Consider the following 14,266-nt stretch of genomic DNA (forward strand, 5'->3'; position numbering starts at 1 on the left):
TCAGGGTATCTGCTCCTGTTTTTATTAAATGCTGGCAGTCAGCACCCACTGGCACCATAAATGCCAAGATTAAATTTTCCTGATGCCGTTGTACTCCAATGCAAGCGGCGTGATAAGCCTTGTCGCAATGTTCGCACTTCCATAGAAAGCGGTCGTCAATGTTAGAGCAAGATTTCACTCCACACTTCATTTTTATTAAACTTCACTAAATTTGATTGCACTATATACTTGGCTATAAAAATCCCTCGCGCGATGTTTGACTACACGTGCGAAACACTACTACACTACTCCAGCGCTCACCCTTTTTTACACATCCCACACAATCACTGGTTTTCGTACGTTCCACGCACGGTCGCTCTGCCTCATAAGTTGGCCGACAACAGGAAGAGGTGAACCGATTAGTTTCTCCAGATGTTCTGGGGCTCGCTGTATCAGAGGGAGGGTGCCGTAATTTATATTCAACGAAAATATTCGGATGGCTTTACACACCATAGTTAAGATTGCAAGTAGTTCGAATAGTACGGTTCCCGCTTCGGCCATAATTGCGACTATTGGACTAGTGACAAAGGCTCCGAAAAAGAATCGGACCATTTTGTTGTAGGCAGGAGCAAGAGTCAGCAGAGTCGCTAAACCTCCTCGACTGATGAGTCCTATTCCATACAGCAACTTCGAGGTAACTAATGCTGATTCAATCTGAAGTAGTGAAGTTCGGTTGCCGCGTGGAAGTTTGGCACCAACCACCCGCAGAATCCGTAACCGAAACTCGCAATCTATTTTCATCATTTTGCAATGAGGTTTGAAAGTCAGAGATTGATCCAAGGTTATATATAGAATCCTTAGTCAGTTGGTCGTCGAAATTGGGATCTTATCAATGACGATGTTCCTTATAGGTCTTTGTCGTGTATTCGGACTACAATAGAAAATGTAAGATTTTGCTGCCGATATACAGAAACCGACGCTCTTTGCCCATATGTTGACAGCTTTGACTGCAGCCTGCAGTTTACGGAATAAGGCATCACTTTTGGCTCTTCGCACATCAAGGAGATTTCCTCAGCGTATAGAACTATGTCAACTCCGCACAGTAGTACTCGGAATATAGGCTGCATCGCAACGAGAAACAGTGTCACCGAGAGGACCGAACCTTGAGGTACTCTGTTCTCTAGAACGTGTTCGCGAGATAAGATCCTCCTACAGACACCTGAAATATCCGCTCAGAGAGAAAACTTTGTATGATGTTCAGCATTCGGCCATGTATTCGCCATGTTTTCAAGGTGCGTAATATGCCTTGGCGCCATGTGGTATCATATGCTTTCGACAAGTCAAGTGAGGCTATCAGGCAGTGTTCGTTCACGGTAGGAAGCGATTTCTCCAGCTCGCAAAGTAGGTGTCAAGCCGTCCATTCGACTCTAGCTCGGTGATCAGTCGACGATTGATGATCCGCTCTAAAAGTTTGGACATGCAGCTGGTAAGCGAGATTGGTCGAAAGGTAGCTGGTCCAATATCATTACAGTTAGGTTTTGGAATAGGGACAACGATAACGTTCCACCAGCTAGCCGGGAACTCTTTGTTGCCCCAGATTTTGTTGAGTAGCTTAAGAAGTACTGTTTTCGCAGATGTAGGTACATTACGAAGCAAAGGATATCCTATACTGCCAGGACCTGCAGATGTACCTCGACCTTTGTCGAGAGCCCACAGCAGTTCGTTGAAGGTGATGTCCGTGGTTTGAGTATCATCGGTATTCGGCGAAAAATTTATGGGCTCTCGTTCTGCCTTTCGCTTCGTCATCTGGAAAGCTGGAGGGAAGCTGAAGGTCGCAGATCTTTCACTGTAAAATCTGGATAGTTCTTCTACTACTTTTCCAGGATTATCTGTGAAACCGTTGACTCCTTTGAGTACTGGTGTATGCTGTTGTCGACCACCATGCAAACGGTTTACTGTCTACCATAATTTGGCAGTCGTGCTCTCAGGAGAGATTGTCGCTACAAATTTCTCCCACGAATTCCCTTTCGCTTCATTTATTGTTTTTCGTGCCGCTGCTCTAGCTTCCTGGAATCGTGCTAAAACTGCAGGTTGTTCTGGGTTCTGCATTCGCCGCAAGGATCGCAGACATTTTCATCGCTGCCGAGTTGCTGTCTCGATTCTGAGCTCCACCAAGGTGCTGATTTGGGTCCAATCTGGCCACTGGTTCATGGTACAGATTTATTGGCTGCTGCAATCAGCTTTTCCGTAAAACTGTTAACGTTCCACGCGACATTCGGGTGGATGGTTTCAGCCATAATTTGTTCATAAAATGAACAGTCAGCCCGGTCATATAGCCACTTCCATCGTGCCGTGCATTGGCTCGACCATCCGGGTATACAGACAGTTATTGGAAAGTGGTCGCTGTTGTGCGTGTCCGAAAGTGTTCGCCATGCGAATTTTAGGGCCAAGCTCTTGGAGCAGAAGGTAACGTCGATTGCTGAAGTATATCCGGTAGCCGGGTCAATACGAGTGGGAGAACCGTTATTGAGAATCATAAGCTGCTTCATCAGGGTTATTTCGGCGATAAATTTGCCAATACCGTTTGATGCTGATGACCCCCAAGCGAGATGATGTGCATTGAAGTCACCAAGGAATATCAGCGGGCCCTCTAGTTGCTCGAGGAGTTCTTGCAACGCGTTTTGACATTGGACTGAGCTTGCCGGAACATAAATCGATACCACCGTTGGATCGGTGAGTGGATGCGTGCAGTAACTAAGTGAAGTGAAGTGTCAATGCGCAGACGCTCGAAGGGTATGTCTTCCCGGATTGCAAGGCCAACCCCGTGTTGCCAGTAGTGTGTGCTGTTAGATTCCAGGAGTAGCTGTAATTTTTGCCGATAAAGTCTGGAGGCGGGGTTTGATTCATCTTAGTCTCCTGAAGTGCGACGATACATAGCTCATGGTTGGCGATAAGAAGCTTCAGCTCACTAATGTTGGCTCTAATCCCACGAATGTTCCACTGCAATGCAAAACAACTACCAGAGTGACTATTTGTGGACGATCTCGAGGAAGAAGTCGATGAAGAAATAGACGAATTTCGTCTCGATATTCGACTGGTAACCGGACCGACTGAAAGAGAAAAAGAAGCCGCAACATTCTCTGCTGAGAGTTGTTCTGTTGTTGAACTTGCCTGTGGGACGCATTGTGCCCGCCGCTGTCGTAACCATTACACTAGTTTTGCCAACACCGATAACGGCCGGCACAGGGGATGCGCTTTGTGTAGCATTTTTCTCACTGCTGCCCTGTCGTCTGAAAAATCAAAGGGCGAGATAGTACCTTTTGAACGATTTTCGTGATTACTGACTTGTGGGACGCCTTGCCCCACAGTGCCAGCCATTGCCGAAACTATTACACGATTGCTATCAGATATACCGGCAGCAGCCGGCACTGGGGAAAGACTTTGCAAAGTTCTATCGGCTTCTGCGCTGTTAGTTTGGATGGTTGATATCGATGGTTCTGCGTAACTGAGATCAGATGAGAAGTTGTAGGGCGGCGGCCAGGTCAAATAAGGATTACCCCTTCTCCCTGCCGTATATCCCAGAATTTCGATGTACAATATATTTCGCTGGTTGGATCGGCTGCAGAGGTAAATTCGCCATCAACGGGTTGGGGTAAGACGTTCCGGATGGCTCCTTCAACCTGCTGCACTTGCGTCGGAAGGGGTACTACACATTCTCCGCTTCCAAACCGATAATTCTCGTTGTCAGTGTTCGTGGGTGAGTCTTCGTAATGATTCAATCGTTGTTTCAGAGGTGATGTTATCGAAGATACTGATTGAGTAGTGTGTCCGATGTCTCTGATTATTCGCCGGAATAGTCCATTTTAGTGAAGTCGTGTGTTGTAACGGCAGTTTTCTTTGGTGGTGGTCGGGCGATATAACAATTTGGCTGTGCTTTGGCGGATGACCTCGGCCTCGCTTAGACTCTTGAACGGCTGGAGAGTTGGTTCTTGATCGGGTCATGGGAGCAGATATGGAAGGCGTTATGTTTTGTTTGCTGTTGTGAAATATGTTTTCGCAACTAGTAGTATGCGATCTTTCGTCGATTATTCGTTACTTCAATTGTTGGATGAAAACTGCCATTGCCTTAATTTTTTCATCCTTCTGCTTGATCTCTTCTCGCATTTGTACTATTTACGCATCCTTTGTTTTAACGACCGTTTTCAGTTCCTTCGCTATATCGTACTGCCATTTGAGCATAGCTACCACTTGCTTGAAGCTCAGCTCGTTTTCTTGCCTCCGCGAATGATACATTATCACGCACTTTGATTTTAATGACTTCCACCTTCTTCTTGTATACTTGGCCTTGGCAACTGGCGGGTTGATGATCGCCGTTACAGTTTCGGCATTGGGAAGCCTCATTGCACTTCTCTTTTCAATGACAATCGTCAGAACGCTGTGATCCAGGGTATCTGACACGAGTGTGGCCATAGTTAAAACAATTGTAACACAGCATGGGATTTGGGAAATAAGGAATGGTAGGGATATAGAGCAAACCGATCTTAATATATTCCAGGTATGTGGTTTTGCCAAACGTTAAGATTACTGCAGGTGTGTTCAACCTTTTCCACCTTCGTTCCTGGTGATACGTTGCACACGTAAAACATTGTCTTTTAACATTTCGCTCAAAATGTCTTTCTCATCCATGAGGATAATGTCGTAGCAAGAGACAACGCATCGACTTACGTTCAAGTTCGGATGAGGAATTACTTCCACCTCAGTTTCGTCGTAGAGCTCGATTAGTTTCAACAGTTTAGCAACTTAAGCAGGATCTCGAATTGCCAGAGTGTGTTTTGTACCTTATGCTTCGGATTTTGCATTTTCGATCGGCCCCCTAGCACAAGCTTTTACAGATTGATAAATAGAATGATAAATGGATTTTTTGGAAGTGGAGCATCATTCGATCCGGTCAACTGAAGGAACGTTAACTCACCAAATTTGTTTGCAGGGTCAATGATCGCCGGTAATCTATGTCCGACAGACCCACCTGAGTCATCGGCCATGTTCTTTTTTCACAGATGGTAACGGTCACTCGTTATCTACCCCAGAGATCAAATCAATGGCTGAAAAACGATTATTATACTTATATTGTAGTAGTTCGCAGAAATTTTCACCGCACTGTACTAACACACCCACGAGAACACTGTAGAAATCTCCTAGTGTCTAACAAGCACTTTCTAATTTTTCAGAATTCCCGAAATTTTTAAAACATTTCACCACTTTTATTCATTAGAAAAAATCTTCCATCTAGCGCACGTGCGTGACGCACGTCACCGAAACGGTGTATGAAAAAGGCCGACCGGCTGCACTATTCTCTGTTCTGCTATACACAGCACGTAGAATGTACACAAATTCACTGTTTTCAGCCGTATTTTTGCCGATTTTGATTATACTTTCACTGTCTATCACGTCCATATCACCTCACATACTGGTATACGGTTTCATATGCCGCAACGATCGCGAATTACTATGATATTTTGAAGGTTTTGTTCCGAGCGCGCGCGAATCAACTCACTGGAATTGACGGCGTGCCGAAACTGAATAATAATAATAATAATAATAATAATAATGATAATAATAATAATAATAATAATAATAATAATAATAATAATAATAATAATAATAATAATAATAATAATAATAATAATAATAATAATAATAATAATAATAATAATAATAATAATAATAATAATAATAATAATAATAATAATAATAATAATAATAATAATAATAATAATAATAATAATAATAATAATAATAATAATATAATTATAATAATAAGAATAAGAAGAATAATAATAATAATAATAATAATAATAATAATTTTTATCAAATGAATTTGAGACGTCACACTCACCTTTTCTTTAGCTTCCAAAGAACGAATGAGCGTCTGATTATCAGGAGCAGAAGACATCTCCTCATCATCTTCCATATCGCAATGCTCCTCAATCTCGTGCGTGCTGCGTAATAATAAAAACATGTCCAATTATAAAGTGGTTTTCGCAAACATGAAGAGACTACTGTAGGTATTTATATGAAGTTAAGAAAACCATCGTGAGTTTCCCGTGATAGATTAAAAACCAATAGAAATTGCATGTTGGACCAAATGCATGGTACTTGGGCAGTAGTACACTGATTAATAGTATGAAATGGTCAATAACGTAGATGCAGGTCGCTGTAGGAAGGGAAGTAATGCAAGTTCATCACTTGTTGCTACTAGTGACCGAATGAATTCTCTGCATCACCAAAAGTGTCTTACGATAGAATTGAAGCAAGAAAATTATAAGGATTTATGTTGGTAGAAAATTCGATTAAATTATTAGAAAAGCAACACGCGATGTTCATAAGCTGAACTCGCATTTGTAACCGATCAAAATTAAGTAAATAATCAAAATACCAATTCACGACGACGCCTAACTCAGCGAAAGTTTAATGATGTAATATATCCATTTAGAAGTGACATGTATCTAGTACATTTAAATTCTTCTGGACAATAGCCAATTCCTTTGATAATAACCGAATCTCCAATCGCACCTCGAAACGCGAAATCAGTTAATTTATAAGATCAATCATCGATATTGAAAATGACAACTAATTAATAATTAGCGTCTGATTTATAAATGCATTGGTTAATTTCAGCGAAATGTTGATTTTTAAAGTTTTTTCCTCAATCTCTAAGGAAAGATAAAGAGTTATGATGATGCTAATCCATGATTATCCATGATGCTAATCCATGATTATCTAGTACATTTGAATTCTTCTGGACAATAGCCAATTCCTTTGATAATAACCGAATCTCCAATCGCACCTCGAAACGCGAAATCAGTTAATTCATGAGATCAATCATCGATATTGAAAATGACAACTAATTAATAATTAGCGTCTGATTTATAAATGCATTGGTTAATTTCAGCGAAATGTTGATTTTTAAAGTTTTTTCCTCAATCTCTAAGGAGAGATAAAGAGTTATTATGATGCTAATCCATGATTATCCATTTTCAGTAGATGGAACAGACCAACCTGATTTTGCATTGGAGTTAGATAGTTGTGATTGGTGAACCGGAAAGGAAACTTCACCCATCATAAACACTAACTGATTCCTATGCGTCTTATGCAATATTATTATAAAAAACCTGTTTTAATCCACCTAGTGGTATGATAATGCCTTTCTCTTCTTTCATAACAGTCTCATGAAAATATGTTTCATACTTTTATTAAATAATTTTAGATGCTAATTTTGTCACCAATTGATTCAGCCTGATTCGAGTAGTTCACAAAAGCATGCTTCAGTGTTTATGTCACACAGTCAGCATCATTTTTCCAAACTAGTGCTTGACATTTGCGTTGTCTATTTGCAATCAGTGATGCTAATCTAAAAACCCTTCTTAGTCCACTTAGTGGAATTTTCATATATCTTGAAAAATCACCATAGGGGGGAGTACATGAAATTTTCGAAATCGAAAATAAATTTTTGATGCCAAAAGGCTTAGAATTGCATGAAACGTCGAGATTTAGTGTCATCTCGGAAAAAAAATTTTTTGAAAAAGTCGACTTTTTGGGACTTAGAAAAAATATGAAAATTTTTCTAAGTCCCAGAAAGTTGATTTTTTCAAAAAAAATTTTTTTCGAGATAACACTAAATTTTGATGTTTCATGCAGTTTTAGGAGTTTCGGCATCAAAAAAAATTTCGATTTTGGAAATTTCATGTACTCCCCCCTATGGTGCTTTTTCAAGGTCGAAAATTGTCAAACCTTTACCACCGGGCAGCACCCCTTACGCATGTCCGATTTAGGTCAAATTTGGAAGGAAGGCTTTTTTCGAGGTGCTTAAACTTTTGAGCACTAGAACTTAACGAAAATAGAGGTGATCCTAAAATTTTGGCACCCATATATATAAATAAGAGCGGTAAAAATCAATGTGTTTTGTCGGTTACGTCACTTATACCATCATATATCTGGAACCAAAAGTCACAACCATTTGATCTTCGAACTTGATCAATAACCCGACAGTAGCTTTCAAACGAGCCCAAGTTTGTTAAAATCGGTTCAATTATCTCTAAGAAAATTGAGCGCGTTCAAATACAACGCTTTTTGTCGGTTACGTCACTTATACAATCATATCTCCGGAACCAAAAGTCACAGCCATTTGATCTTCGAACTTGAGCAATGGCCCGATAGTACCTTTCAAACGAGCCCAAGTTTGTTAAAATCGGTTCAGCCATCTCTGAGAAAATTGAGCGCGTTCAAATACAACGCTTTTTGTCGGTTACGTCACTTATACAATCATATCTCCGAAACCAAAAGTCACAGCCATTTGATCTTCGAACTTGATCAATGGCCCGACAGTAGCTTTCAAACGAGCCCAAGTTTGTTCAAATCGGTTCAGCCATCTCTGAGAAAATTGAGCGCGTTCAAATATCTTCTAAAAGTGCACACACACATACACACACACACACACATACACACAGACATTTTCCGATCTCGTCGAACTGAGTCGAATGGTATATAACACTATGGGTCTCCGAGGCTCCGTTCGAAAGTCGGTTTTTCCAGCAATTCTAATACCTTTCTATAGAGAAAGGCAAAAACGTAAAGCTGACTGACCTGCTGTTTCGCTAAGAGGCAATCGAATTTGTAGAAGCGGTCTCCTCCTACAAGAATATGTACAGGTCATCGATAACCTGAAGCAGAAGTTGACAAATAACAGTTTCGCCAAACTGTAATCGGTGATACCACGTTTATTTTTTAAAAAACAAAACAAAAAAGTTAAAAACGATTGAGTATGCATATGAGACCCGCTTTCGTTACTTTCGAATGGCCATCAGGATTGAAGTGGTTTCTATGACCAAGTACAAGATGAAATTCAATCTTATTTATCAAATCTCTTGAATTGGTTTCAATAGCTATAAAACAATCAGGTTGGACCTGACCGAGTTTATGATCGTAGCCCTCATCATATGAAGCAACTGTTTGACAAAGACCCTTTTAAAAACAGACATGATCAGTAGCTCAATCGACCATTCGATTCTAAATATTTTTTTAGATCAGAAGCGAGAAAGCATTCTTGTTGAGCCGATTGAAATAGCATTCCAAAATTTGTCAGAAGTTAAAAGCTTCAGAAGAACGAGATCTATTTCATTCAGTTTGTGTTTATTTTGTCTCATACTCCGCAATGTAATTGTAGTTTAATTTCCCTCTGTGCTGCCATAAACTCAAGATTGAATTCGGCTCTATGAATTCCTAAAACATTTTGCTTCGATACTCAGTGCGTCTGTGGCATGGCGATTCAATAATATTTTGTTAAAAATATCTGTGTGCCTAGAACTATCCGGTGAACATATTTCTTAGCGGTATTTTACAATTTCTAGCATAAAATAAGCACTGTCTAAAATACAACGAATATGAAAAAGCTCGATCTCAAATCTTTCATTAGTTTTCTGCAATAAATTCATAATTCTACGATACGATGATATGGTTAATTGACTAATGAAAACTTATCGAATAATGATTTCTTTTATTCGCACAAGTCAAATCAGGAAACAGTTTCATCAATGTCGAACCACTTATTGGAATATTCATTATAGAATTTAATTCCTTTAATATATATTAAACTTTTTTTTTCTGTTTATTGTAATAATAAACAGTTACCAGGGCGAACTGATTTTCTACATTCAGCATAGCCAGTTCTATAGAAATTTCACTAAAGGTCTCTGTCACTCTGACAATGCACTATTGTCAGTGTACCACATAGCGCAAAAAGTGTCCTCGAAAATATGTCGAAGTACTCCGTATTATAATTTGTATTTGATCTGACTATGCTCACTCGACGACAGAATAGATTCCCCGATGCAAATCGATGCGGCCCTATATTCCTTCCAGCATTCAATCACAGTCGCTCGTGATAGGACGGTTCCAGTGCCGAGTTCCTCTTTTCAAATTGACAGTGTCACCAAGAATCTCATCCGACTTCGAAACATCTACCGGAGGCAGTATCAATGAACTGGCATCCTAAATAAGAAGACCTCTTGTAACAACTTAACTAGAATAATCTAGGAAAGGATAACTGAGTTTCGCAACAGGAACTACCAGCAAAAGCTTCGAGAAACTCCCCCACATTCAACACCCTTCTGGTCTTTAACGAAGATGCTTAAGAAAAAACCAAAGCCTATTCCTGATCTGTTGTCACCCCAGGACGCAGCTGAACGAATACCTTTAATCATCCCAGTTTTAAAAACTGGGAAAAGATCTATCTTTTTCCAAAAGCTATCGGCCAATCAGCTTACTCTCTACCCTATCCAAGCTGTTTGAAAAGTCAAAACAGAGGCAAATTCTTGCTTTTGCAGATGAACAGGATGTATTACTGGAAGAATAGTTTGGATTCTAGAAAGGAAGATCCACCATCCACCAACTCACAAGGGTTAACAACGTCATCCAGCAAAACAAATCAGTGCCCAAAACGACTGCCATGGCAATATTGGATATTGAAAAAGCATTCGATAATGCGTGGCACGATCGTTCAAAAATGCAGCATACTCATTAGGTCTCTGTATCCGTTGATTTGTAGAACATCTAAACTGTGCCTGAAGAATAAGATGGCTGTCCATAAACAAAGCATCTACCCCGCAATTGAATACGCAGTCCCTGTTTGGCGGGGCTGTGCATGAACGCACAAACTTATTCTTCAGCGCATTCAAAGTAAGATCTTCAAGATGATTTCAAATCTACCCCCTTGGACAAGGACTAGTGAAGTACATGAGATGGCCTTCCTGGATATACTAGAACAAAAATTCGAACAATACCGCAAGAAATTTGAAGAGAGGTGCTCAATCTCTGTAATACAAATAATTCAAAATTTGTACGTATTAGGTTAGGGATGGTTATAAGTAGGTAGATATTTTATTAATAATTAAAATAAATATTATGATTAAACATTAGTATGTAAAACAAGAGTAACTGAAACACCTATTATTAATAACGAATCGTATGAAAAACATAGATGAAAGGCCAAAGGGTCGAAATACTTATACTGTAAAACGTTGATGTAATACATAAAAAAAAATTAACAAACAGATATTTATGCCAAAAAATATTTATGCATGTTTGCTAGCTTCAGTTTATGATAATCCATGAACGAGGACACATCGGGTGCACAGACTGCCATCTACATAAAGACAGTGTAACAACACCCGGAATTATTCAACTGGTACTTCAGTCAATGACGAATATGAGGTTCCGTTCCTCAAGCCTAAACGCAGAAAAACAGCATATCTGTGAACACATCTGCTATTGGACATTCGCATTGTGAATTTAGCTTCAAACAAAAGTGATTATATCATTCAGCTTCTGGTCGTTTGCATTGAAGGAAAAAAAACGAAAAATGGACAACAATGGAGAACAAAATCAGCCGTTCCAAGAGCAAATTCAGCAGCTGCAAGATTCATATGGGTGGTCTATAATGTGAATGAAACTGAAACAAACGTATCCCCAGCAATCCGTTTTAGTTTTATTCATTCGACCAGTTCTACTGTCAAATTTAAAACTGGTATTCACTGCCGTTCTATTTTTTCTATATTTGAAAGACAGATAAAACGCTACTGGGGCTGCCAGTTTATTTTGTTATAATTTCTAGATTTAAATTTTAAAACTGACATAAATTATGCATCTAGAACTAGAACACTCCTGAATATGCCCTAATGGCTCTAAATGTTATCTAAAGAACTATTATGGTTACTTTTCTTTGTAAATCAAAGGTAAATATCATCAGTTAAGTGCAAATCTAGGATAATTTGGTTAACTTCGTGCACTTTTTGCTGTGCAAAATTCGTACAAGAAATATGTTCTGATCAGTGTTTAATATCATAGAGAATTGTACAATTTGGCTCTTCTGAATGCCAGAATTTTGATAATGTTGATTATTTTATTTCAATGAATTGTGAAAATCCGAAATGAAATTATCGACAATAAAATTCCACATTTTGCTATTTTTGTGACCGTTTCTGCAAAAACTACAAACTAAATCACGTAAAAAGAAAGCTCTTATTCAAAATTGGTTTAGTTTGGAATGAGTCGGCAGTGCGAACAGACGTGATGCGATTTCTTTCGCAAAGCCAGTTTCACTTCAAGCAAGGGCGATTGCAGCATCTAGCTTCTGGTCGTTTGCATTGGAGGAAAAAAACGATACGTGGATAACAATGGAGAACATTATACAAAATCAGCTGTTTGAATGGCTCTAAATACTATCTGAAGATCTATTGAGGTTAATTTCTTTGCAAATCAAAGGTAAAAGTCATCAGTTTAGTGCGAATCTAGAATAATTTGCTATGTTGTGCATTCATCGCTGTGCGAAACTCGCAACACACGAATGCAAATAAAGCCAGCATACGGTATATCACTGTCGTAGAAAATATCGCCTTCTGAAAGCCTGAAATGAATCCCGCGATTACATCATTCAGCTGCTGGTCGTTTGCGTGCGAGTAACAGAAAAAAAAACATTTATTCGGCCCGAAAAGTGAAAAATGATCATCTGGAATGAAGTAGTCCCACTTTGTCCTAGCGTATGATTTATCATAAGCAAAACTTTTTATATTTTAATGCATATATTTTAATATTTTAATGCATGTTTACTTTAGAAGTTTAATACCTAACTGCTTTACTAGAGCACTAGTTGATAGTTTACACTTCTAATTTTTTGTATATTAAAATTGTTTACCAGTGTCAACGTTTTATTTGTATTATAACCTTGCAAAGTTTACGCAAATCACCAAAGAAAAGTAAGCAACATATCCGTGTGAATCTTATGTTTGAAACCATAGATAATACTTCCATCTTTTGACAAACCATTTCCAAAGATTCAAATTAGTTATTTCAGAAGTGAAATTCCAAAAATATATGTTAAACAATAGAAAAATTGTTGTTAATATTTGAACGTATGATATATCATACGGTGGGATAATACAGTGTATTTTTTCCAAAGCATATCGTTAACCGATAAATTCGAGCATTAAAATTTTATGATTAGTTGAAGTCGTTCGAAAATATCTTGCCACCAGCAATTCATTTTGTTATATCTTCGAAATGTGGAATATTCAAAAACATGGCTGCAAAAAATAGTGATAGGGAGAAGATTTGACGAACACGTGAATATGGAGTAGAACGTTAACTTAGAAAAGTAAGTATGAATACCTCCAAAACTTATTAAACAATGGAAACACTATCAAATGAGCTTATGATACTCCCAACAAATCATACGAATATAGCAAATAAATCTTCTGGGTTATCCACTGGAGTTGCTCTTCTAGACATAGAAAAAGCATTCGACAGCGTTTGGCACAAAGGTTTAATAGCAAAAATGTCTGGTTTCCAGTTTCCTATCTATTTGATCAAAATGATTCAAAATTATTTAACTGATCGTACTCTTCAGGTTAGCTATCAGAATTGTAAATCTGAATTACTACCCGTACGAGCCTGTGTTCCGCAGGGTTCGAGCGTAGTTCCAATCTTGTATAATATTTTCACTTCTGATCTTCCAAATCTACCCGTTGGTTGTCAGAAATCGCTATTCTGTGACGACACAAGTCTGTTAGCCACAGATAGAAATCTAAGAGTGATCTGCAGCCGCCTACAAAGAAGTTTAAATATTTTCAGTGATTATCTGTCAAAATGGAAAATTAAACCAAATGCAGCAAAAATGAAATTAATTATTTTTCCTCATAAGCCAAGAGCTTCTTTTCTTAAACCAAACAATAATCACATTCTCAAATTGAATGGCTTGGAATTGACATGGTCTGATCAAGCTAAATACTTAGGCTATTCTGTGACGACACAAGTCTGTTAGCCACAGATAGAAATCTAAGAGTGATCTGCAGTCGCCTACAAAGAAGTTTAAATATTTTCAGTGATTATCTGTCAAAATGGAAAATTAAACCAAATGCAGCAAAAATGTAATTAATTATTTTTCCTCATAAGCCAAGAGCTTCTTTTCTTAAACCAAACAATAATCACATTCTCAAATTGAATGGCTTGGAATTGACATGGTCTGATCAAGCTAAATACTTAGGTTTAACGTATGACAAAAAACTCACTTTCAAGGATCACATTGAAGTAATCCAGGCAAAGTGTAATAAATATATTAAATGTTTATATCCTCTTATAAACAGAAATTCGAAGCATTTTCTTAAAAACAAATTGTTAATTTATAAACAAATTTTCAGACCAGCCATGCTTTATGCAGTACCAATTTGGTCAAGTT

General features: G+C 38.4%; 1 protein-coding gene across 5 annotated transcripts in view; it reads right to left on the reverse strand.

Annotated features, from left to right (window-relative positions):
• LOC131436301 (WD repeat and FYVE domain-containing protein 3) overlaps positions 1 to 14,266 on the reverse strand; it is a 1,204,110-nt gene that overhangs the window by 489,854 nt on the left and 699,990 nt on the right. For all 5 annotated transcript variants that reach the window (XM_058604951.1, XM_058604953.1, XM_058604954.1 and 2 more), the window contains exon 20: positions 5,876 to 5,978. In XM_058604951.1, coding sequence (XP_058460934.1) covers positions 5,876 to 5,978 — 103 coding nt within the window. The remainder of the gene's footprint in view (positions 1 to 5,875; positions 5,979 to 14,266) is intronic.

The sequence above is a fragment of the Malaya genurostris genome, chromosome 3 (genome assembly GCF_030247185.1).
Source record: "Malaya genurostris strain Urasoe2022 chromosome 3, Malgen_1.1, whole genome shotgun sequence".
Lineage (NCBI taxonomy): Eukaryota > Metazoa > Arthropoda > Insecta > Diptera > Culicidae > Malaya > Malaya genurostris.